The sequence below is a fragment of the Humulus lupulus genome, chromosome 9 (genome assembly GCF_963169125.1).
Source record: "Humulus lupulus chromosome 9, drHumLupu1.1, whole genome shotgun sequence".
NCBI lineage: Eukaryota > Viridiplantae > Streptophyta > Magnoliopsida > Rosales > Cannabaceae > Humulus > Humulus lupulus.
Window position 1 is genome coordinate 13,291,964 of NC_084801.1, and position 21,916 is coordinate 13,313,879.

A 21,916-nucleotide genomic window follows, 5' to 3' on the forward strand; every position below is an offset into this window, starting at 1 on the left:
ACAAATATTAATAATAATATTACTACACTACACTTATTTTTTCTTTCCAATTTTCCTTTTCATATTATTATTATTATTATTATTGGTGATATGATCAACTTATTCTATCCGGATAACATCGATGCAAACAACATGTATACCCACGTCACAATATTTAATGCCACTACACATACAAATATAATATTTTTTATGTATTTCATATTTAATATATATTCTAGGTACAAATAACGTGTAATATACACATTTTTTTAATTGTATTTATAGAATTTATTAATTATTTTTATTAAATTTATATTAATGTCATATAAATTTTGAAATAAATATTCTATTTTAATTAAATAATTTATTTATTTAATATAATATTAAATATTATATGTAGATTTTAAATTTAAGTTTCTTGCTAAATTTAAAAAAAAAAAAATTGTTGTTAATTCACAGTAAATTATATTATATGTTTAATATGATATTATTATAATAAATGAGTTTAAGTTTAATTAAATTTTATTTAAGTTATAAAACATATGATTTTATTATTTTTAAATAATTATCATTGTAAAATATCTCAAAAATATCATATTTTAATTTGTTTAATTATTTATTATTTTTAAACAATTATCATTGTAAAATATATGAAAAATATCCTATTTTAATTTGTTTAATTATTTATTAATTTTAAATAATTATCATTGTAAAATATCTCAAAAATATCATATTTCAATTTTTTTAATTATTTATTTTATTTTATTTAAGTTTAAGTGTTTACAAACTACCGTTAAATATAAGAATATTCTGTTAAATCTAAGAATATTCCGTTAAAGTTAACATTAAAAAAATAAAAATCCGTTAAAACAAAAAATTTCCGTTATCTACACACTTATTATATAGAAGAGATAAGTGTTTACAAACTACCGTTAAATATAAGAATATTCTGTTAAATCTAAGAATATTCCATTAAAGTTAACATTAAAAAAATAAAAATCCGTTAAAACCAAGAATTACCGTTATCTACACACTTGTTATATAGAAGATATATATATATATCACAAGCAACTTTACATATTTATAATTCATATTAAATTTCTAAAACTACAACAACGCCAATGCCATATTGTCAATGCAGTCAGTAAGAGTATAGAGAGAACAATTGAGAAATTAAATAGTAATATTTTATTTAATAATATTATTAATATATTTTTTTTATTAAATTTTATAATACTTGCAACTGTACTACGAAAACTCACAACATATATGAAGATTTATAATTTAACATTCTAATAATTAATCAATTAACAAATTCTGTTAACCATTTATAGAAATATATTGTTTATCGATTATTAATTAACAAATGATTAATCGTTTCTGTTAAAACTAACATATTTTAAAAAAAAATTCTGTAAGATATTTTTGGAGATGTATGTATATTTAAATTTGAAATACAACAAAATCATATTAGAAACCTAACTCTTCCTAGTAGCAAGTACGACTAATAGTAGGTCATAAATCCAAGCAGCAAGTACGACTGAATTAACTGAGAGAGCACATGGATATGGATTCGGGTATGTTTATTATTCGACATTTTTTTTAAAAGTTGTTTATATGAGCCTTGAATTAATTAATCTTATTCTACCTCTATGGTAATTTGTTTATCAATAGTTGCAGATTGGGCAGAGATTCCAACACATATCTTAGAGTTAATTTTAGAAAAAATAGAACCAGTAATTGATTTTATACGATTTTGTGCTGTTTGTCGTGAATGACGTTGTGCGATGAAGGATAATCTACAACAACGAATCAAAACGTTATATAATCGATATAGAGATTTCCAGGTTCCAATGCTTCTAACTCCTACCACTGAAGATGACAACACATGGAATATATATAATATTATGAACAATAAGATTTTAGAGACAAAACTTGTAGTGCCATATGATAAACGGTTTTGTGGCTCTTCAAAGGGTTGGGTGGTAATTGTGAATAAAGATTGGATAGTAACACTCTACAAACCTTTTTCTATGGTTCAATATGGGAATAATAATGCTGACACATGCGTTATTCAACTTCCACCCTTATTTCCTATGAAGTATGAAGAAGGTGTTGAACCATATGATCCTCTAGAAGATTTTCCGAATGACTACGATATATATATTGATTCTGAAAATGTCTATTATTTCCATATTTACAAGGCACTGATTACATATGATCCCCTAGCAAATCCAGATGAATGCATCGTTATAGTAATATTTAGCGACGTAAACGAGTTGTCATTCATTAGACTCTCACACAATGGTGGCCCCCAAACTTGGATAAAAATAGAGCCAAATTTTTTTTCAGAAGATATTTTGTTTTATAATGATTTATTTTGTGCGGTAACGGGAGACGGCAACTTAAGATCTTTCGATCTTAGATGCTCTAGTGTCAACTCAACAATAAGGGAACTTGCTCATGAGATTCCATGGATGACTGGATTGGATCTGGTAAGAGATATCTGGTGGAATCATATGGACATATCATAATGGTTGAAAGATTTATTGGGTTCAAACAAGTCAAGGTTAAAGGTCGAAAAACGAAATCATTTAAAGTTTGGAGGTATTGTTTTGACTCTAACACTTGGATTCAAATTGAAAGTCTTGGTCAAATGTCCTTTTTCGTGGGTGACAACTTCTCATTATCGATTTTGGCTTCTAGTTTTACGGGGCTTCAACCAAATTGTATTTATTTTGCTCATGATGTGGACGAATTATATGGTTCATCGAGGCCTCCTATGATTTCAGATTTATGCCTATATAATCTTGAGAATGACGAGTTTAAATTACATTTTACTATTGAATCAGATTTACTAAAGAAAATGAATAATCGACCCCCTGTTTGGCTTGTACCCACACTCTAGGAATTAGCTACTTTTTTATTCTTCTACAATTTTCTTTTAAGATACGTTTGGTTTTATTTTATTTTATTTCAAGATACATTTGGTTTTATTTTATTTTATTATATATTTATTTAAGAGAGTTCATGTAGTTAGATTTATTTATAGTTTGAGTAATTTTATATGGGCTAGTACTTTTATATATCAAACCTCTTGCAAAATTAAAAATTAAATTCCAGTTTTGTGCTTGTGCTTGAGCTAATGATCATCAGTCTGTCTCCTATGCATGCATACCTAAACTTTGGGAAAGGCCTGTCTCCGAGTGAGTCCTAACTCCAAGTATTATTCAAACCCAGTAAACTGAAACTTGAACAGGTATCATGTAAATTTCATAAAAACAAAAAAAAAATGGTATGGTCTGAGAAAAAAACTTGATCAGTACAGTACCTAAATGAAAAGAACAACTATACATTACAGAGGAAGAAAAAAAAGCAACTTTTCTAGGCTAACAAATACCAACTCAGCACAATGTAATGAAACTGTTCTTCTTCCCCTTCCTCCAAAATTATCTTGGATCAGGCTAATAATGGGTTTTCTTTCTCATATTCTTATCAAGTGTAAAAAGAAATCTGTGCACAAAACAAGGAAAAAAACAGCAAAGTTTTGAGTAAATAAAAGAATTGTTACCTAATAAGAATATTATTGATTAACCATCTTAGATTATTTGCTTGATTTGTAAGACTTCCTTTGTCAATTTTTATGAGCACAGAAATGGCAATGACAAGATCATGCATGATAATGAAATTTAATTTACCTTGAAGTTTAAGTTCTCAGCGTAGTGTAGCAGCAGGAAGATAAAATGAATGAGGTTCCAAGGAAATCATTTCTTCCTCTGTTGACTCAAATCAACACAAAGACTCACCTGCACAATTTCTCAAACACCAACAGAGCACACAACAACAAAACAGAGTAACAAAAACAAATAGCAAATGGCAGAACAAGAAAAACAAAGAAGAAAAGGCAAGGATTTATACTGGTTCAGATCAGTTTCCTGATCCTACATCCAGTTTAAGAGCACCACCAAAAGGCCTTTCCTGATCAACAAGAACAGAGAGATTACACTATACACAGTCAAGGAGAACAGAAACTTCACACTGTACAAACTCTCTTTCTCACACCCTGTACACCATTACATCCAAACACTCAAATTTCTAACAGTTTTAAGTCACTCTCTCTCTCTTGATACAAGTTCTCACTCTTTCTCTCGGTCTAATCTCTTTATCAAAAAAAAAATATATGTTTTGTCAAAACCAGTTAAGTCTCTATTTATAAGACCAACTTGTTTGGTGTAAGTGTGACGTGTTGGTTCTGTTGTTGAGTTGTTTTAGTCAATAAAGAAATAAGACAAGGTTAAGAGTAGGAGAAATAAAATATACTACAATTTCCACCTTATTTCTTCTAGTCTTAACCCGAACAGTAACATATAATTTTGGTGGTATACTCCATTTTCAATCACAGATCACCAATACTCAATAAGCTTAGGCAGTGTTTCAGCTTACTGAGTGTAAGGACCTTAGTCCTAAGGTCTGCTGGATTCTCTTCTGTAGGAACTTTCTCAAGCTCCAAAATCTTATCTTCAATTTTCTCACGGATCCAAAACAACCTTATGTCAATGTGTTTGCTTCTATCATGGTACACAGGATTTTTGCATAAATGTATTGAAGAAAGGCTATCTGAGTAGATAATTCATTTACCCTTGATCGTTCTCAACTCTTGCAGCAATCCCTGTATCCAAATAGCTTCCTTGAATGCTTCTGTGGTTGCCATAAATTCAGCCTCTGTGGTTGACAAAGCAACAACATGCTGCAACAGAGATTTCCAGCAAACACAATTGTGATTTGTCATGAAAATGTAGGAGGTAGTTGACCTTCGTGTGTCCCTATTTGCAGCATAATCCGAATCAACAAACCCTTCAAGCAAAACTTTATCAGATTTTCTCTCATAGATCAAGCCATAACCAACAGTACCTTTGATGTATCTTGGAAGCCATTTGAGTGCTTGCCAATGTTCTAGACCTGGTTTAGACATGTATTGACTTAGAATGCTTAGAGCATGAGCAATATCTGGTCTAGTACTTACCATTAGGTACATTAAACACCCCAAAGTCATTGCATAAGGAACCTTGTTCATTTCTGCCTGTTCTACTTCATTTTTCGGACATTGTTCAACAGAAAGTCTGAAATGAGCAGCTAACGGTACTGTTGTCTTCTTAGCCTCTTGCATGTTGAATCTCTTTAAAAATTTGTTGATTTTGCTTTGCTTCAAGTACATTTTTCCATTCAGTTTGTCTCTTGAAATTTCAATTCCTAGTATCATCTTAGCTGTCCCAAGGTCCTTCATTTCAAATTCCTTCTTCAGCCTTTCTTTAATTGTTTTGATAACATGCTTATCCTTAGCAAGAATAAACATATCATCTACATAGATTAATAAGAAAGTGGCTGTAGGTTTCTCCAAGTCTTTGTAGTAAAGACATGTAAAGCCAATATCTTCAACATAAGAGTCAAATCTTTTGTTCTATTGCCTTGGTGACTACTTAAGACCATAAAGAGACATTTTTAGTAAGCAAACCATTTCTTTTCCTTTATGTTCCACCTCAAAACCTAGTGGTTGAGACATATAAATCACTTCTTCTATAAAACCATTTAAGAAGGCTGTCTTCACATCCAGCTGCTATACCTCGAAATCCAACTGTGTTGCAATTGACAGCAAAATTCTAATAGTTTTGTACTTTACTGCAGGTTAGAACACTTCACTGTAGTCAATTCCTTCTACCTGAGTGAAGCCTTTTGCAACTAATCTGGCCTTAAATCTCACTTTTTCATCTGGTGTCATCCCTTCTTTCACCTTGAAAATCCATTTACAGTCTATCACTTTCTGATTTTCTGGTTTGGGTACAAGCTGCCATGTTCCATTCTTAATTAGTGCATCCATTTTTTCTTTCATTGCTGACTTCCACAACTTACCATGTTCTCCTGAAATTGCTTCTTCATATGATCTTGGTTTTGTCACTTCACTTGGCTAAACAACAGCTAGAGCAAATGCAATGACATCAGCTTCAGCAAAACGACTCGGAGGTTTGATTTCTCTTCTTTCTCTATCTCGGGCTAACTGATAGTCTATTACTTCTGCTGGCTGTTCTATCACTGTTTCTTCTTCTTCTCTTGAGATTTCCTTATCATGAGGAGCTTGACTACTAGAGTTTGCATCAGATCCTCTTATTTCAATTTCAGACTCAGCAGGGTTGTCATTCTTTTCTTCTACACCTGCATCATGTGAAACATTGCCTTTCTTGGCTTTCAAGTGAGGACACTCTTTCTCATTAAATATTACATCTCTAGATATAATAGTTTTAAAATGATTATTCTTATAAATGCAAAGCCTATAACCTTTTATTCCCGAAGGATATCCTAGAAAAATGCACTTAACCGATCTAGTGTCTAATTTATCATTCTTTTGGTGAGCATATGCAGTGCAGCCAAAAGCCCTTAAATGTGTCAAGTTAGGTGCTTTTCTTGTCCATTTTTCATTTTTCATAAGGTGTTCTATCCTCTATAGGTCTACTAGGACTTCTATTTACTAAGTAACATGCAGTCATTAATGCTTCCCCCAAAAAGGCTTGCTTAAACCTAAGCTAATCAACAAACACCTCACTTTATTTAGCAGAGTACGGTTCATACATTCAGCCACCCCATTTTGTTGTGGGGTGCGAACTATAGTTCTATGTCTAATAATGCCATTATCAACACAACTTATCAAATTCCTTGTTTATAAATTTTAAACCATTATCAGTTCTTATGATTTTAAGCCAAATTAGGGAATTTGGGACGTTACAATAATATACTGCCTTCAATTTTAGAATGCATGTATATAGTTAGAAGCAATGTGCAATACACATTTGCTTAGTTTTAAAGTTGTAAACATTATCTATAATTTTAATAAAAACAGGTTCACTGATTTTTTAATATATATATATATATAATAGAATGAATTATATTTCTATAATATATATATATATAAATATTTATATCAATAGTCTCTACATATATGACATCTAAACACAATGTTAACATAGATATATATATTTACATGACTACATGACTTATATATAAAATACAATAATATTTAAAAAGAAATTAATAATAGATAAAGTTATAATGTATGACAATAATATACATGCATCAATTATTTTTAGTTTCTCATGTATCTCGTAATGTCCTTTGCTGAATTTGATGAAGAATTTTTTTTTGATCACTTGATAAAAAAAAATGATATGTTTACCTTTATTATTTTTAAATAAATATAATTTAATTATTTAAATTATCATAAAATATCTTAAAAATATCATATTTTAATAAATTTATTAATTTACTTTTGTTTAAATTTATGTTTGTTATAGTTTTTGAATTTGACAGTGACAACAAAAGAATATATAATATATGTTTAATATAATATTGAGTTTAAGTTTAATTAAATTTTATTTAAATTATTAAATATATGTTTTTATTATTTTTAAATAATAATTATTATAAAATATCTCAAAAAATATTCTATATTAATTTGTTTAATTATTTATTTTTTAATTTGATTTAAGTTTAAGTCATGTTTACAATTTAACGTTACATATAAAAATATTATGTTAAATATAATAATATTCCGTTAAAATTAACGAAAAAAATAAAAAAAAACGTGAAAACCAATAATTATTGTTATGTACACACTTTATATAGAAGAGATATAGTTGGAGTAATTTTATATGGGCTAGTTTTATATATATATATATAAATAATAACTTTAGGACTAAACTAATTATATTTTAATTGAGATTATAACTAAATACAGGTACAAAAAGATTTCAAAACACCAAAAGTATCAATTTTAAAAACAATAATAATAAAAACTCCCTAATAACTATTACATAATTAAAAGTAATTCAAATATAGAATAAATGTTTGATTTTATACTTTGAATACAAATAAATGACATAATATATATATTTATTTGACTGGATAATTATTCCAGTATTATTGAATGACTTGAAAAATGTATAACTAATTACATATTAAATAGTATTCTTATTTATAAATAGCTCAAATTGAGACCAATTTTTATTTATTTATAAATTTAACAATGTGATGCATTACTAATTAAACCACATTTATAAAATTCAAAACTCCAAAATTTAATAAAAATGCAATTTACAATCATTAGAGGGTTTCATACAGCAAATTTTAATGCAATGTTAAGCGGTTTCGTGAATCTCTAGTATTATGCTTTTATTTATTTTTTTCAATTTTTAATTATCAACCAATAATGGAAAATAAGAGAACGCTAAAAACAAAAAGGGGAAAAAATGTAATAGTATCATTCATTCATGGCGGAGCTTCAGCGTCGTCAGTAGACAGATACCACTGCACATAATTTCCACTTCAAACAAAAGTCGGCGACATCTCCTCTACTTCTTCCCATTTGACCGCTCCAAAATCTACTCTTTCTCCATTCTCGAAACTAACATGTTATTTTCAAGGGGCTTTCGTCTGATTCCGAGGACCAGCTTCAATGGGTTTTCGCGTTGGTTCATCTCGCACCGACCCGGGTACTCGCGGACCACTACTCATCGTCTTAAAGATTCGACCGTGAAGGTTATTATCATTGCTAGTGAAAAGATTCTTTCTTTTAATCGCGCGGGGTTTAATCAAGGTTTCTGTTTCGACGGCTTTTGTTTTGGTTGTGGCGGTTTGGGAGAAAGTTGTTACTGGGATTTTCCTGGCTCTAGATACCAAATTCATCACCAGAGTAGCTCCTCAGTTGAGGTAGAGTATTGGGTTCGCTTTCCTTTTTGATTTTGTTATGGCTTGATTCTTGTTGAGTTACTCCATTGAGAGGGAGAGCATTTGATTTTTCAGGAACAATTAGACCCTTTTTCGCTTGTTGCGGATGAACTCTCACTTGTTGCTAATAGGTTGCGTGATATGGTGGTTGCGGAGGTATATGTTTCCTTGGAACTTGAAAGAAATTGTTCCTGTCTAGAACTTTGATTGCTCTGTAGCTTAATGATTTGGTTGATCCTTCCTGTCATTTATAACACAGGTATCAGTATTAGCAAGAGATTTTCTGGCTTCTCGAGCTTGTGTTGCACTTGCAGCTTTAAAATATACTGAGGTATGTCTATACATTCTGTAAGTATTGTGGTGATATTGAACAATGATACAGAAGTGCATACATTTTTCATGAATCATGATTGTTTAGACAATCTTTATGTTATCTCTGTCTTTACACTGTAGGTAGTAGCATTGCTAGCCACAGTTCTAGAACAGCTTGTGACTGGTTTAACCATGCAAATGACATGTACATCTGATCAACGTTGTAGGTACAAAGGTTCTAAGTTTTTTTTTTTTTTTTTTAATTTTTATTTCGTTTACTCTCTGTTCCATATGCTAGAACCTAAAAGTTGATATTTAAAGTCGGGTCTATTTGTTCTTCTCCTCCTTTTACTTTTTTTTTTTTGCAAATTTCTCCTTCTTTTACTTGACAACATTTATAGAGCACTATGGAATCAGAATAAAATTAGGAAATGCTCAACATGAATGGGGAATGTTGTAGTAGTCAAGCAGAAGTGCTTGTGCTGAAAGCAACTCTAGAGAATTGATAACTAAATCTGGCTTTGAGGGGTTAAGTATGTTAAGTACTTTAGCTTGCTTCCTGGGGACAATGACTGCATTGTTCCTCTGACATAAGTCAGTATTAGCCTACTAGGCTAACCTTGATTTGAGCTATGAGGTAAAATTATTTCAAGTCAATGCCAGTGACGTAGAACAAAGTTGGAAAGGATAGAGAGAAGTAGAAGAACTGAGGAAGAATGAGGAGATTCTTAGAGAGCAAAACTTGATTTGTTTTTAATTCTTGTTAATTCTCTTTAACTTAAACTGAGGAATGATAATGGGAAAAACAAATCTTCAAACCCCTATAAAGTGAGCTATTTCAATGTTAATACTCTTTCTCCTTTCTCTGGCTGTACCAAAGGCGAAGGCTACTGGAATATGAATGCCTCACTTGAACCTACTTCGAATGCCGCACCATCTTCCTCAAATACAAGGGAGGAGGCCTACTCTCACCCTGAAAAGTAATTAACACAACTATTATATTTACATATAGCGTTGGATAAACCAACAAAAAAATAAAATAAATAAATAACAAATCTTAATTTTAAATACTCATCTAATTTAAAGAGCTTAAAACATGCTAAAACATACATTAGTCACAATTAAATAAAACTTAATATCCACCTAATTAAAATCTATTTAAAATGATAGTCTACAATATTTAATACTATTCTGCATCAGCCTCATAATGAAAAGTATAGTAGTCAGGACTTTGACATGAAGAAATCCGAATAAAAAACAATTGTTTCAGAAAGTATCAAAATGGAATAGAATTGATTTCCACCAATGGATTTACTAAAGCTAGGAATTGGAATCAGGTGATTTGGTTGCAAAATCTATGTAGAATTATAGTCTATTATTATTCATCCAAGTATTAAAATATCTTAATATGTATGTATATGTTTTTAACATCTCTCATATTTTGAATTTTCTTTTCAGACTTAAGTTATGATTAAGCAAACACCTCAATCAAAAGAGTAGTAATCTTTTCCGATTTTTCTGCTGTGAATCAGTAGATGTGGTGCGCCATATAATATTGGCACTTATAGATCTATGATCATGCCATTTTCTTCTCTGTTGATAAAATGGTTCTTTGTTCCTGTTTTGAGTTCCAATTTGTCTATGTTCCAGTGTTTACCCCCGAAAGCCATCGAGAAAATTGTGAGGTTACACATGTTAAGTTGAAACCAGTAGAGTTTATGTTGTTCTCTTTTTTGTTTTTACTGAATTTAATATGATGCAAGTATGTGAAGTCATGTCATTTTAGTCGAACCCAAAAGGATTTCTGTTTTCTTAGCATGTCTTGTGTTTGGTCTTTATGCTGTACAGTCAAGTATAAGCCAGTGAATTGGCTGCTTCTGTAACGACCAGATTGTTGTATTCTGTATTTTACAATTTTGATCACTTATACCTAGTAAAGACTATCATACTTAACAATAAATTATATATGAATAGTTGAGTCTTTAAATGTATTGAAAATGATTTATATAGAGTGTTGACCATCAGAATCGATTTTTAATTATTAGTTCCTAACTCAGTAAATAAGACAGCTCTTGGCATGATGTTTTTCATTTTAATAAATAATATATATAATTTCATTCTTATGCTGAAAGGATTTTTCTATTGCAGCATGAATTATACGCAAAAGGTGCATTACAAAACTGCATTTGGAACGGGAAGTAGAGCGAATTATGGAGAACTTGATATCACCAATGGTGGGTACGATAGATTTAAGGAAATGGATCATGAGAGTTATAAGAATTTTAGTGTATTTGGATGTTCTAGAGGTGATTCTGAAAACAATCAGAACACTAATTTTGACGAGTCTGATGACAGCGATGATGAAGTAGAAGAAGGGGAGGAGAGTGATGGTAATGAGGATTATATGGAGTTGCAATTGACTAATAGAAGTAGTACACGTGAAGAAAATGTTTGTAGAATTGAAGGTGATCAGGATGATGAGTCCAAACACCCTTTGGTGAGAGAGGTTTGTAGGTTAATTGATCTTAGGTCAACTTGGAACTCAAAGCTTGAAGGGGAATTAAGACACTTGTTAAGGAGCCTCAAGCCTAGGCAGGTTTGTGCTGTTCTGCGTTCGTTTGAAGATGAACGAATTGCTTTGAAATTGTTTTATTGGGCTGATCGGCAATGGCGGTATCAACATGATCCGATAGTGTACTATGCAATGCTTGAAATTCTTAGCAAGACTAAGTTGTGTCAGGGGGCTAAGAGGGTCCTCCGACTAATGGCTCGACGAAGAATTCAACGTACACCTGAAGCTTTCGGTCTTGTGATGGTTTCATATAGTAGGGCGGGGAAGTTGAGGACTGCACTGAGAATGTTGACCTTGATGCAAAAAGCAGGAATAGAACCTAATTTGTCAGTATGCAACACTGCAATTCATGTTCTAGTTATGGGAAATAGATTGGAAAAGGCATTGAGATTTTTAGGACGTATGGAAATCGTTGGAATTAAGCCAAATGTTGTCACCTACAATTGTTTGATAAAAGGATATTGTAATGTGCATCGGATTGATGATGCCTTGGAGCTGATCGCTGAAATGCCACTTAAGGATTGCAGCCCAGATAAAGTTAGTTACTATTCTGTTATGGGCTTTCTTTGCAAAGAAAAAAGGATCAAAGAAGTTAGAACACTGATGGAGAAAATGAAGGATGCTGGATTGGTCGCAGACCAGGTTACTTATAACAACCTTATCCATATGCTCTCAAAGCATGGGCATGGAAATGAGGCCCTTGAATTTTTAAGGGAAGCTGAAGCAAAGGGATTTCAGGTTGATAAGGTTGGGTACACTGCAATTGTTCATTCATTCTGCAAGGAATGTAACACCGACATGGCAAAAGAAGTTGTGAATGAGATGTTCTCGAAAGCTTGCATTCCAGATGTTGTAACATACACCTCTGTTCTTAATGGGTTTTGTAGGGAAGGAAAGCTGGATCAAGCTAAAAAGATGCTTCAACAGATGTACAAGCATGGCTGTAAACCAAATACTGTATCCTATACATGCTTATTAAACGGGCTTTGTCAAAGTGGTAAGACATTAGAGGCAAGAGAGATGCTGAATATGAGTGAGGAAGAATGGTGGACTCCAAATGCTGTTACTTATAGTGTTGTGATGCACGGTTTACGTAGGGAAGGGAAATTGGTTGAGGCCTGTGATCTTGTTGAAGATATGGTTAGAAAGGGATTTTTTCCTAACTCGGTTGAAATAAATTTGCTGATTCAATCCCTCTGCCAAGAGGGAAATATGGACAAGGCTAAGAAGTTCATGGAGGGGTGTCTACAGAAAGGGTGCGCTGTTAATGTTGTAAATTTTACTACTCTTATTCATGGATATTGTCAAAAGGATGACTTGGAAGCTGCTTTTTCATTGCTTGATGACATGTATCTTAGCAACAAACACCCTGATGCATTCACCTATACAACGCTAGTCAATGCATTGGGGAGAAAAGGTAAAATAGACGACATGTCTAAACTTATGATGAAGATGCTGGGAAAAGGTGTAGATCCTACACCTGTGACATACAGAACAGTTATCCATTGGTATTGTCAAATTGGTAGGGTTGATGATTTGTTGAAATTATTAGAAAGAATGCTTGTGAGGCAGAAAAGTAGGACTGTATATAATCAAGTCATTGAGAAGTTATGTAGTTTTGGAAACCTTGAGGAGGCTGAAAAACTCTTGACTAAGGTGTTGAGAACAGCTTCAAGAATTGATGCTAATACATGCCACATTCTTATGGATAGCTTTTTGAGCAGAGGATTTCCTATGTCAGCTTATAGAGTGGCCAATAGGATGTTCAATCGAAATATGATACCCGATTTAAAATTTTGTGAGAAGTTGAGTAAAAGACTGATGTCAGAAGGAAATTTGAAAGAGGCAGACAACCTTATGTTATGGTTCGTAGAGCGTGGATGCAGATCACCTCAGAATCAAGAGTCGATGTAAAGTTGACATCGACTATTTTGAGTACAAGAAACCTCTTATCCTTCATCTTTCGAACACTATCTTTGGAGATAGTATATGTAAGGCATTATCCCTTTCATCAAGTGTATTCGTGCATTGTTTCACTTAGCTTTATGTCTTCTGCATTATTTGGAGAGTTCTGCAGTTTCTAGTTTAGTTATACTTTCCCTGTTCTCACCTTGGTAGGTTCAGGACTCATTATTTCAGGGTTAACATTTCTTGGCCTCTGTACATTATTACTGTGATAGACCCCAAGTAGGGATCCTCGAATCAATAGTCAAGACAAAATTGGAAAATTGGAAAATAGGAAAATCTGATAATTGCTATTGAATGATTAAAGGGATAAGAGCACACTAGAACAATGAGGTATTCGAGAGACCTGAACTCTCCTTAGAACAAAGCTCTTTGCAACATATCACGTAAACATAAAACCCTCATTCTTCTTTTTACCCTCCTACATATACTATCCTAATATAGCTCATCCAATACTCCTTCACTACAATGACCAATATACCCTTTAATTATCTATGTTATGTGCTATCAATAATTGGGTCTATCGTACTGCTTCAATAGTTCCTTAGTTTGAGAATCTTGCTTGCATGCTTTTGTAACATGTCCTTCTTTGTTATTATAAGTTCCAACATCTATAAGTTTCCCTTCCAACCCATGTCTCTCTCAATGCACACGAGTTTTTAAATGCCACTTTTTCCATCTAATTTGAGGTTTTATTTGTAGATAGTTTGGGGGTGCTTATTTTTTCGTATTCACGGTGACATAGCAGTTGCAACTAATAAATTATTTTCTTATGTTAGAGTGGACGAAATCCCACAAACAGGTTAAATGTTAAGCAGCTTGCTACTTGTGAAACACAAATGAGTCTATCCAAGTTTAAGATTTTTTTTTCTTTTTCAGGCCAAGGAGGAGCATGGCCCGGGGTTAGGAAGCTTGAAGATTGCAATAAAGCAGCAGTTTTTAGATCTTTTGGCTTTTTCAAACCAAGAAATAGTCACTATTCTGCCAAAAATAATGACATGGGATGTTCTTTGCACACAATCCTCTTGAAGGAAGTACTGGGGTCTGGGATGAAATAAATTACCAGCCCTAGAAAGGTCATTACGATATGACGGAACTCTGGCCGAAATCAGCGGACAATTAGTTGTGTATGACGTGAGAACGACTTATGAAGCTGACAGCTGAGTTAAGAGCACTTTGAATAAGATAATGGACCAATCAACTAATGTCTTTTCAAACAGGCATCTAGGTTGGTGAGATACTTTTTGCATATTGTAACATGTAAATGTGCCAAATCTAGGACATTATCTTGTCCAACTAGGTGACGGAAAATCCTTTGCCTAGTGGGCCATAAGAGACGGATGATAAGCTTGAATGGCAAGGTGTGGTTTCATATGGGACATAATTGTACTGAAGATTGGTACAACTTGTTCAATGAATGCAGTTTTGGGAGTAAGTGTAGGGAGAATTAAATGCATGAATTGCTGGGAGGCTAATATGAAATTGTTCAATTCATCATTTTAAAATAGTTTTCAAGTATTGAATTTAAAGCTAGTTTGTTGTGCTGAGATTTTTAGCTCAAGAATGAAGATGAGATATTTCAGCTAGTTGTTCAAAAGGGGTCTGAGGAATGGAGTTTCTACTTGGAAGAATATAGAGAACCCTTCCTCAAAAACAATAAGTTTTGAAAGAAACTACTTTAGCTAATTTTATGTTCTTCTCATTTAATTCCATATTATGATGGATATTGTTTTGCAGGTTGCAAAATCTACATTGTTAGCCTTCTAATTTGGCTACTGCTGTATTTAATTTATGTCATGAATACATTTTCTTTTTCACCAAAGGAAAAATAAATGCATGTTTTTCTTTTTGACACTCCGACGATTCTTTTGAATGCTGTGTTGTCCTCTATGAGTTTCATAGGTTAGAGTTCTTTCTTTCTGATGTGACTTTTTCTTGATGTAGCTTTCTGCCCAGGTTAGCTGCACCTAATCTCATGCTGCAAAGGTTCCTTACCATTTGATTACATCTTATATCTCTCTTTATATCCCTTAAATTACAAAAGCAAAATGCCAAAAAGCCACAAAGAATACTGAAAAAGAAATGAATCAAGATGGGTGTGTGTCATTTTGACTCGTTTATTTGATTATTAAGTGATATTTCATTTGCTTGAATGTGATTTGAACTAAATTTTCTGGTAAATACACGAGCAGAAGACTACAGATCACAGAGTTTGACCATCTCTTACTGTATCCCTTTTGAGAGTCAAGTTCAATAAAACAGCATAGAGACTAAAGCATATGAGTGATTTTCATTATGATTGTCTCATTTGATAGACATTTTGCAAGTGTTGAATGTATTTTGATTGATATAATGGGCACATGTTCTATATTCTTTCTGTTCCACTCAGATAAGGATAGTAATATTTCTGAATGATTTTTCATTATGATTGTCTCATTTCATTGACATTTTTCATTATGATTGTCTCTTTTTTCCACTCTGATAAGGATAGTAGTGTTTTTGAATGATTTGATGAGCTAGTATACCAAACCATAATTTTCTCCTCCAATGAAATTGCTATGAAGAAATGCTTGTATACTTCAATGGCAGGAAATGGAAGTAGCAGGCAGCATGAATAAAGTTGAACCTTTTGGAAACTCTTCATGTGCAAACAATTCAAACCAGGTATGAATCCTTAAAATTGAGTGAAGGAAAAAAAAATCAAATCCATTGAACTTTAGATGCTATTAAGGATAAGATAGATACCAAAAAATTTTCTGGGGTAGAAGTTTGACTGTCCAAGTGAAGTACTCATCAAAGAAAGAAGAGCATGATGATGAATTAATAAAACAAAGACATGGTCTGAGGGGTAGGCCATAGGGGAAAAGTGAATTTATTTAACTCAACTCAACTCAACTCATCTCAACCCAACCCAACTTATTATTGGTACTTGTATTATAGAAAAAAGTTGAGTCTGGGTGAAAGAGAGAGCTATAGTGGAGAGATTATTATGCCTTCCAACAAGGAGGGCAGGTCACTCCATCGTGTCATTGTAAAAGGAAATTGACCAGCCTTTTGTCTTCCAAGTTGTCACCCCCTCCTTTTCTTTTCTTTTCTTTTTTTTTTAAAAACAAAAATTATACTCTGGTTCATCAGGCTTATGACAACTCAATGATGGGATTTCAAGTCTTGGTTTTAGTTTGGTCTTTATTTTTGTGATGCTGCTGCCAATATGATCCCCCTCACAGATGGGCTACAGTCATGATTTGCAGCAGCAACAGATTCAATGTTGATTCAATGTTGTTGTTGTTGTTGTTTTTTCCTTTCCCTTGCCATTTTGGGACAGAATTTGTATGAAATGACCAGTGGATTACTTCAGGCCCCCCTATGCTGTGCTGAATGATTTCAAAATGAGAGGGTCTGCTACCATTTGACAGATGTTAGCCATTTATTAACGTAGAACCTATTGTAATACAGTCAAATGCAACATAGTCTTATTTTGTACATTTTTATTTTTAAAAGTTAAAAAAAAACATGAAAGAAAGAAAGAAAGTAGATCCTACAGTAAAACAATCTTGATAGTAACTCTCCCCGACTTTTGTCAAATGAAAATTTTGTATTTTGTAATCACAAAGGTTACCATTTGCGAGCACTAACTAATGTATCATAACAAAGTGAGGGCTTAAAGTGCTTCTCTGGACCCTCGAACTAATGGCCTAAAAGTAGGGGAAATTTGGGGTCTATGCTTACTAATACCCAATATTTAAAAAAAAAATACACCACCAAACATAAAAATTGGAAAAGAATGCTCATAATACACATTTGGACAAAAAGCCCCTCACATTCAAAAACTCTATCTTTCTCTCCTTCAATGTGCCACACACGTTGCTAACCTCGAAAATTTGGACCACCGCCACCCATGGCAGCAAACATCGCCGTCCTCCACTCCGACTTCATCCTGGTCAACAAAAAACCTTTCATTGTTTAAAAATGAACATTGTTGACGCCGTTTTTCGTCAACAGTGAAAGGAGAGCACGTAAACAATAACTGGTAATGACCAATTAAAATATCACAATACAAACACACGATTTTTACGTGGTTCAGCAGTTAAATCTGCCTAGTCCACGAGTCTCTGTTATTAAACTCAAGATTATCTCTGAAAATCCTTAAGCATGAATTCTTCAGAGTTTTCTCTCAAGGTTCAGAATTTCGGTCCTTTACAATGGTGCATGACCTCTCTATTTATAGAGAAGGTTGCAGAATACTATCCCACATATTTTGGGTAGTTACTCTTTTTGTGTAAATAAAATTAATGACTTTAAATACCTATAATCAGATATAAAAGGGAACGTCCCCTGAAGACCAGGGAACGTATAACTGACCAAATAATATCCCACGATTCTAGGGGATTTACAGTAATAAATGAGGATTACATCTCGTATGGACAACACTTATAGATATTCAAGGTTTTTATCATATATGTCCAAGGCCTTAGCTTCCCAGGTTTCTCGTCAGCTTTCGAGCTAGAGACATCTCCCGAGGTCACATGGCTTTCGAGATCGTCTGTGCGTCGAGCTCGGGACCTCTGATCCGAGGTCATCCCTGAGGATGGATGCGTCTCCGGAGCTACCTTTCGAGATCATGAACACTTCGAGGTCACCATATTCGAGGTCATCTATGTCTTGCAGGCTCGATATTTAGTCCTGGAGCATACTTCAAACTATACGAGTTCATTTGCTGCGAATCCAGCTTTCGAGGTCATATTTAACATGGCTCGAAAACTGGGTACAACAAACATGTGATGAAACTAGGATTATTGCGATTTGTTTTTGGATACTAAAAAACAGAGTTTTTGTTAAATTTTGATGCAGAATCAATGTTGTTCTATTTCATTATTTGTTTAGATATAAATTTTCCGTCCTACTAAAGTGTGGTCCCCACAGAAAAACTTGACATTCTATTAAAAAGGGAAGAACTTATGAAATATTTCCCTAGTATTACACTACACTACTCAAGGATAAGTTAGAAGAGAATCTTAGGAAAGATAATTATACGAAACAAGTAGTACAATTTTCTTTTTCAAAAATCGGAAGAAAAAAAAAGTGTGAAGCAACATGTCAAGAAGAGTTCCACTCTTCACTTGGTTTCAAATGCAAAATAACAAGAATGAAATATTGAAAGCGCACACTCAATTCATATCAAGGGTTGGGATTTTCACATCTTGATTGGGAAGGGACATAGGTCACCTCATAAGGAACATATTTAGTATTGTGTAAAAGAGCAGTGAACAAGCTCTGGCTTCATCTATAAAGGAGTTTGTCTTCGTTGGTGATACCCTCAAAAAAGTATAACCCTTCTTTAATCATGCATATTATTCATAGCTCCTTAGAGCCGTTGAGGTCTCTTTTACTTCTTATTAGGAAAGTTCTCTTGAGAAATCCTTGTCCTTCCCTCAAATAATTGTATACACTTGTATCAAGTGTTGGACACACAAATTGGCATACCTCGTTCGCTGATTGTCTTCTAAAATTATGACTATTTTAAAAAAATTCAATATATATGTGTATATATATATATCTAGAAGCATACTCATAATTGCCCTAATAAATAAATATACTTATTAGTAACAAAATTATCATATGTTTTAAGATTCAGGTAGTTATTAAAAAACTAGGAAAATAAAACTAGATATCATGACAAATCATTATAAAGAAATAACATGAATGATGTGCCCATTTATGTGGTAATGATGAGTGGTTTGGGGAAAAAATTGCATGAAGTAAATATTAACAAATAATACAATGATAAATATTTTTCAATCATGATGATAAATATTTTTCAATCATGATAAATAATACAATGATAAATTATTTTTCATTATAATTTGCAAAGATGTGTAACATTGCTAAATATTTTACTAAAACTTTTCAACTGGTTTTGTTAAAATTAGAAGACATGATTGGCAATTGTATAAATTTCAACTAAGAGGGGGAAAAAATACAAATTGTTATAAAATTTCACCTTAAAACAAACTACTAGGATAAAAATTAACCTCAATAAATGATAGATTATTCTAACTTCCTCTATCAATTTTATAGTTAAATCTTGCAAATTATGCTGTATAGAGTAAACCGTAATTCACGTGTAACTATATAATAATAATAATAATAATAATTATTGTTTATCCCAAAAACAGACATGATGCCATGACATGACGAAATTACACGTGGCAACAAGAAACATTAATTTTGCTAGTCATGGTCGAATGACCTCTCAACCAGAAGATGAAGAGTTACTTCCTTGAGTTCATCAAAGTTTGTCTAAGGTTGTTGATCGAAGATTTCAGGACAACTATGTGCAAGCTGCTCAAAGGAATGTTGGCCAAAGGAAGATCCCAAAAGCAGCTTCAATGACTAGATCAATCTGCATTTCACAAGATATTTATGTAACTATATTTTGAATTTATTTTATTTTATATTCAGTTGTAAAAGACCCATATTATGCGTGTATAGCCAATTTCACACTTGTAAGGCCCAATGCCCTCTAGAATCTCTATAAATAAGACCTCTCACTGTCATTTGAGGGAGGACTGAGAATAAGAATCTTAAATCTAGATTACGCACTTGCATACAAAAACCTTTTTTGTACTATATTTTCTCTCCCAGGCTTAAGAAACTCAGCTGAATCCGATTCATATGATCTTGAGTTTGAGAACTTCGTGATTAAGAAAAGTGCAAGTGGATTGAGGTTATTACCAACTTTTGGGGCCGAACCACTATAAAATTCTTTGTGTCGTTTACTTGAATTTAGATTTTTTTTTTATCTTTAATCGTCATTTAACTTGACTCAATGTCGGCTGACCAAAACAGAGGTCGACATTTTGGTGCTTTCATTGAGAGCTGAACTTAAGAAATACATTGCACCTTGGCTATCCATCAATTGAATTCGAAAAGATGGCCATAACTACAATAAGTCAAAGTCAAGAACCTCAGAGAGAAAACCAAGCTGCCACACAACTTGACCGCTTTTTGAGTAGTCAATTTCCTCCATTGCATCCTGGCTTGCAGGTTCCACTGACTGGGAACCTGCCTCATCACGAAATACTTGGTCGTGATGAGCCTCGCATAGATTTGGGAGAAGACCCTAACCCTAATATCGAACAACTGAATGAAGTCTTGGGCCAAATGCAAGAACAGTTTGTTGCTCTGCATGAAAATCAGACAACAACATAAGAGGCAGTAGATGAAGCCTTAAACAAGAAAATATAGGACTTCCAAACTTCCATGGATCAACGACAAAGGGCCCTGGAGGTTCGACAAGAAGAAGCTAATCAAAGGAATGCTGAAGAAACTCGATTGCTATAAGTTGTCTTATAACAAACTCAACTTAACTGACCAGCAAACCCACAACCTGACAATGCTGGTCGAGTTGATGACGTTCAAGGACACATTGGTCAATTCATTGAACCTAATCAACCAACAAGATCTTGAGATCAAGTTGTTCTTCCTGGACAAACTCGGAATAATCGCACAAACAGAGAATATCAACCAGTGCATCATCGCTAGTTGCGTCAAGATGAACAAATCCTGCCTAATTGTAACCAGGAGCCATGTCATGGGAGGCAAGTATCTGGAGAAGGAAGACATGTTGATGAATGCCATCCGAGACGATCAGTCTCAAGAGGAGTAATTCCTCCTCCTCAAAATCAATTTATTGGTCAACAGTTCTGAGAACAAAGGAATGATCAACCAATAAGTCAAATCCGAGACCAATAACCTCGACGTAACCATTTGGTTGGAAATTATCAATGGAAACCAAGGCAGTATTGCTGAAGAAATGACCAAGAAGTGAGCAGTATCTATCGGTCATCTTATAGAGATTGTTACAATGATGATGAGAGAGATAATGGATATTACAATCCTAGAGACAATCAGCAATATGATATTCCACTAAGGCCACTTGGGCCCCAAAACATCCCCCATTGAGATAAAGTACATGCTGAAAGACTGTTTGTCCCACCAAGGCAGCCCAAGAAACATAACCATCCTAATAAACCACCCCCAGTAGCTCTTCAAGGAGATAGCCAAAACGTTAGGGGGAGACCTCAGGGAATTATCGTCTTCAATAGACTTAGAAATAGAAGGAAAGAAGACTTGAGGAATGTCCTCAACCAACTTAGAGAGGACAACGAATCAAACGATGATGGACTTGCCACACCTCTAATTTCTCTAACACCACAAAATGAAGCAGCTGCAACAATACCTGCTATTATATCGGCTGTTCCACCCATGGTTGCACCAGTCATTCAAGCTCAGCTAGAAACTTTGACTCAAATG

At 33.3% G+C, this 21,916-nt stretch overlaps 2 protein-coding genes and 1 long non-coding RNA gene across 6 annotated transcripts; 2 read left to right on the forward strand and 1 right to left on the reverse strand.

Moving 5' to 3' along the window:
• Positions 1 to 1,766: 1,766 nt before the first annotated feature.
• LOC133799446 (uncharacterized) lies at positions 1,767 to 2,513 on the forward strand. Its single transcript, XM_062237462.1, has one exon. The coding sequence runs from the start codon at positions 1,767 to 1,769 to the stop codon at positions 2,511 to 2,513; it is 747 nt and encodes a 248-aa protein (XP_062093446.1).
• A 692-nt stretch (positions 2,514 to 3,205) lies between these two features.
• On the reverse strand, positions 3,206 to 4,683 carry LOC133800766 (uncharacterized). Its single transcript, XR_009876603.1, has 2 exons — positions 3,678 to 4,683; positions 3,206 to 3,492 (listed from the first exon to the last, which is right to left on the reverse strand). It is a non-coding gene; the product is annotated as an uncharacterized LOC133800766 (long non-coding RNA).
• Positions 4,684 to 8,274: 3,591 nt separating this feature from the next.
• On the forward strand, positions 8,275 to 14,626 carry LOC133802451 (pentatricopeptide repeat-containing protein At5g41170, mitochondrial). Of its 4 annotated transcripts, XM_062240760.1 has the most exons (6): positions 8,275 to 8,733; positions 8,827 to 8,907; positions 9,011 to 9,082; positions 9,205 to 9,290; positions 11,212 to 13,626; positions 14,480 to 14,626. In XM_062240760.1, the coding sequence occupies exons 1-5, from the start codon at positions 8,434 to 8,436 to the stop codon at positions 13,547 to 13,549; spliced, it is 2,877 nt and encodes a 958-aa protein (XP_062096744.1). In that variant the 5' UTR covers positions 8,275 to 8,433; the 3' UTR covers positions 13,550 to 13,626; positions 14,480 to 14,626. The 4 variants fall into 4 exon arrangements, with proteins under 4 accessions (XP_062096744.1, XP_062096748.1, XP_062096747.1 ...); XM_062240764.1 differs by lacking the exons at positions 8,275 to 8,733; positions 9,205 to 9,290 and having other exon boundaries at positions 8,870 to 8,907; XM_062240763.1 differs by lacking the exons at positions 8,275 to 8,733; positions 8,827 to 8,907; positions 9,011 to 9,082 and having other exon boundaries at positions 9,205 to 9,286.
• Positions 14,627 to 21,916: the final 7,290 nt, after the last annotated feature.